The 4,894-nt window shown below is 38.3% G+C and overlaps 1 protein-coding gene across 1 annotated transcript in view; it reads left to right on the forward strand.

The window, feature by feature from the left end:
* The window catches only part of sqrdl (sulfide quinone reductase-like (yeast)), a 14,821-nt gene that overhangs the window by 7,974 nt on the left and 1,953 nt on the right, over positions 1-4,894 (forward strand). Inside the window, exon 8 of the mRNA XM_015393493.1 lies at positions 4,598-4,665. Coding sequence (XP_015248979.1) covers positions 4,598-4,665 — 68 coding nt within the window. The remainder of the gene's footprint in view (positions 1-4,597; positions 4,666-4,894) is intronic.

Here is a 4,894-nt window from a genome sequence, read left to right on the forward strand (position 1 = left end):
CAATGAGTCGATGCAATCAGCTGGTTTTCCTTAGATAGAAAACTTTGTATCAATTTGACTGGATGATCTGGTTGAACTGTAAAGTGCCTTGACATGACGTGTGTTGTGAATTTGGCGCTATATAAATAAACTGGATTGAATTGAATTAAAATTATTTGTAAGAGCATTAAAAAGTATTAAATTAGAGTTCCTCATTCCTGTATTAACCCGTTTATAAATGTTTTCGATCAGGTTGGGTCCGGATCCGGACCGCGGTCCGCTAATCCGTGACCTCTGGTTTAAGACTGAAGAAGTGTATCAGAAGACGATGTGGTTTGAGATTTACTAAACGAACTGCCTGCATTTTTGAGACTAATGTGTAATTGTTTATTAACTTCTGGGGTGAGGACAATGCCAATCAAGGGGTAATTATGTTTTATTACAGGTAATTAAAAGATAGCTTGTTATTATCCCTTTTACATTGATGTCTACAATTTTACAATTACTAACACAGATTAGCAAGTCAGAGGATTGTTGCCGTTGGTTGGAAAGCCAATTAAAACTTCCATTCTGGGAATGAAAGTGGCAAAGTACAGTTTGATATGGGTGGGATCAGGATCAGGGATGAGCGTGATAAATACCAGCGTCTTATAATCAGATGCCCGGCTGTAAAGCTGATGAACCTATGTGCTGCTCTCATTCTACAGCCTTATTGTGGCAGCATTCCTGCTGCTGAGAAACTCCACCTCAGAGTCAGATTTGCCAGGGAGGATCGCTCTGTGGTGTTTACCCAAATACAGATAATCCAGTTTATGACTCTCGCTCAGATTTTAGAGCTTTTCTCTTATCTTTCCAGGGTAACTTTGAACTCCAACTGGGTGCGCTTGTTGTAGGTTGAAGTCTGGCTTTGGTCCAGCTGCTCTACCATATAGTCTGAAATGTCGGAACGATTGTTCTGAGAGATTCTACTATTTTTACAGCTGTAGCTCAGGATCAAGTTCCACACAGTTTCCTGACCTACTAGCTTGCTGTGTCTGTGTGGTTTCAGGTTACTTATATTTCACAGCTATTTAGGTCAGTGTGCCATAGAAAATCTCAGTGCCAAGAAAATAAATCAGAATAATTCAGCTTTGTTTTTTATTAAAATAGAATATACAGCAAAGAGCCTTTTCAGACCTTTAAAGATTTTTTCCAACCGGCAGCTTTAGAAACATCTAATACCTGGATTAGCTCCTCCTGATACGGGTTTAAGCAGGGTGTATGAAATAACATTTGTCCCCAGTTTGTTGTGGTATTGCTAAAGGTTAAATCTCACTACCTTTACAACTGTGTGCCTAATTTAGAGCAGTGACAGCTGCTGGCAGCCGATTGGTCCAATCTTTTTAACGAGCCTCCTGCGCTGGGTGATAAATTTAGTGTTCGCTGTAGAGGGTGGAGAGCAGAGTAGCTGGTGGTTTGCCAGGCCTGTCATTTCAGGTTCATTTTATTTATGTTTCATGATGATTTTGTTTAACCAAATCCTGTTTAAACCAAAACGCTCAGATAAAAATGGCTTTAATATGGAAGAAAAACCGTCTCATTGGGATCTGCCTTTTTTTGTACACCAAATTTTAAACACTGTATTTTTTTAACACCGTATTTTAAGCAATGAATTTTTTTAACACCGTATTTTAAGCACTGATTTTTTTAACACCGTATTTTAAGCACTGAATTTTTTTTTATACCGTATTTTAAGCACTGAATTTTTTTACACCGTATTTTAAGCACTGAATTTTTTTTACACCGTATTTTAAGCACTGAATTTTTTTTACACCGTATTTTAAGCACTGAATTTTTTTTACACCGTATTTTAAACACTGAATTTTTTTAACACCGTATTTTAAGCATTGAATTTTTTTAACACTGTATTTTAAGCACTGAATTTTTTTACACCGTATTTTAAACACTGAATTTTTTTAACACCGTATTTTAAGCATTGAATTTTTTTAACACTGTATTTTAAGCACTGAATTTTTTAACACCGTATTTTAAACACTGAATTTTTTTACACCAATTAAATTCCTTACACTGAATTTTTATCTGCTGAAAAGTTATAGTCCCCACTCTGCAGCTATATTAGAATCTGTCCTTAAATTACAGCCAAACCAATTTACACAGTAACAGATAAAATGATGGCTACACGAACGTAAACATAGCTCTGATACAACGTTGTTGAACGAAGAGACGTAGAAGTAGAGAGAAAAAAGATGTTAAAATCCCAAAAATGATCTGGAATTTACCGTGACACATTAAATAGAGAAGCCACAGACCGGTATGTTGACAAAATCATTATTAATAATTTGGATCCATATGAAGTTCCAAACAATGAGTGGAGCACCGACGACGACTTTTTGCTACAGTTTTGTATATCAGCTGCAGATCATAAAGCCAGCAAACAGTGGGAACACAGTAATCCATACGAAGGTAAGCTGTAATAAGACGGGCTCTGGAACCTGCTAGTTTAGCAACTGCTAACCGCTAATGCTAACAACCACTCACGCATGTAATGTACTTTTAACTACTGAAGAGGATGAAAGGCTATATCAACCGTCTCTGGGCGCGCATTCATGCATGTATGTGGCGTCGCGGTTGAAGGAAAGAAACAATGTAGGCTATAAAATAAAACCGTGCATCTTTAACTTACCAGAATGAAAATGGAGGGTACACACTCTCATTGACATCAGGATACTGTGGAAAGTTATGTTCGGTCATCTTACAGCCGCGATCCAAGCTAGCCGACGACTCTTTATCTCTGATGCTTGGTCTCCATGGTTACGCCTCCTGGCAGGAAAGCGGTGGAAAGTTAACCCATTTTCTACGTTTTTCCCATGGCAATCATGTGTTGTGCTGTTGCAGACCACAATACAGCAACAGTTTACCATGGTTGAAATCAAGTTAAGGTGAAATTAATCAAATTAAAACACGGCAGAGAGGGAGTACAGTACGCGGTAGTCATAGGCAGTAGTCTGAGTAGCTGTAAAGGAGGCCATCAACATGGCGGCCGCGCAAAGTAATTACATCATGACGACCAAGCCCTATTTTTCTGCACGGCAATACGAAAAAAAAAAAGGCCAAACTGACTTGCGAAACAATGTTTTTAAAAGAATTATTGGAAACTGTTCTGCCATCACAGCAAAATTTTATTTGAGGCAGGCTAAGTGGAAGTAGGCTACCAGTATCATATTTCAAAGGAAATTCAGAACAACGAAGGCCAATGAAATTCTGTCATTTTAAGGTTGCCTGGTTACCACCAGACCAATCGTTAATCACACTTGTCTTTCAGATTAGGACGATTGTGTAAGGCCACTACGATCATGGGACTAATGTCTTGGATTCATTAGCAAACATTGCCCCCCTGTGGTACTTGTATGTTACTATCACAAATTGTTGAGGACTGCCCAGGAACATTGTTGGTTCTAATTATAGCCCCGGCTTTTATACAAGTCCGGCCATTATTTACCTCCGCTGACAGCGAGACAGGCCATTGTTAGAGTACCGGCCACTACTGGAATACAGGACAATATTAGAAGATTTACGGTATTCTGTTAAGAAACCTTTATGGAGAAGCGAGAGCGAGGAAAACTAACTGGGTCAGGGTATCGGACGCCTTCTCCTTCTTTCCTCTTCCTCCTTCCTTTTCGTTCCTCTTTGAAACCCAGACTTTTGTGCGCTGCTTTTTCAGCCACAGATGTTTTTTACCACACTGCTGCTTATTTACGCATTTCCTTGTTGGTTTGTTTCTTTAGTAATCGCCACGTGGGTGGCACTTAAGCCCTGATGCGAGCAAACTGCCGGTGACAAACTGGGAGACCTGATTTGTGCAGGACCTGAGGACCAAACCATTTATTGCAATTTCACAGGAGAGGGGGTGTCAATATATTCATGCTTTGTTTACACAGTTTTCACAGTTTACTGCTGAAAAATGAGGGGGAACATGAAGAGTGTTTATTTTACTGCTGGATTATCTTTTTATATTTAAAAGAAAAGGGGGACTATTTCAGTGGATTTTATTTATTTATTTTTTTTACTTTTTTGGAATGTCTATAACCTGGATAACTGACAATCTTCACTTTCCCAACAGGACTACAGTTTTATTTGATTGGGTGGATTCTGATCAGTATATTCCAATCATCAGCCCTTTATTCCCATTATGTCTATGCAAACGTAGCTTTAGTCTCCATCTTTGTCAGGAGTATGAAGACAACATGTTTCTGTTGGTAAAGACCAGCAGAGACGCCTGAAATGCTGGCATGCATTTTTGTGTTAAGGCTCTTTGTTTAAAGAAAAAAGAAAAAAAAAAATCAGGTAACAGATTGCAGTTGTATAACAGAAACCTCCTGCCAAAATGCAACTTTCCTTTTCAAGGTGTAATTATCTACGTTCATTCATCAGAGCAGCGTTAAGCAGGATCTGTTTTTTTAGCTAAGAGCAAGATGGGGCACGCTGTAACCTTAAACCTGATTATGATGAGTGCTGCTTCAACATTGGTAAAAGTGTCTGGGTTTGGTTTAATTTCAGCAACATCTTTCTTCCATAAAGTAAGTTAAACTGTTTTGTTTTTGTTTTTTTGTCTATTTAGCTGCACAGTCTGCAGTTCTGAGCAGAACGATCAGCAAATTCCTGAAGAATCAGAAGCCAGATAAGAAGGTAGGTGCTGCTAATCAGTGTTTAGATTTTGAATAATGTTTCACCCTCTTTAAACTCGTAGGGAAGTCATATTTAAATGTCAAATCATTCCGGCTTAAACATGTATATAAATGTTCTCTTTATCCGACCATATTGTCCCAAGAGATATAAAATTCCTATTTTAACAAAAATCCTGTCTTAAAAACTGTTTTTTTTTTTTTCCGTTATCTTCTGCAGGCCAGTTAGTTCT

Source organism: Cyprinodon variegatus, unplaced genomic scaffold (genome assembly GCF_000732505.1).
Source record: "Cyprinodon variegatus isolate N-32 unplaced genomic scaffold, C_variegatus-1.0 Scaffold645, whole genome shotgun sequence".
NCBI lineage: Eukaryota > Metazoa > Chordata > Actinopteri > Cyprinodontiformes > Cyprinodontidae > Cyprinodon > Cyprinodon variegatus.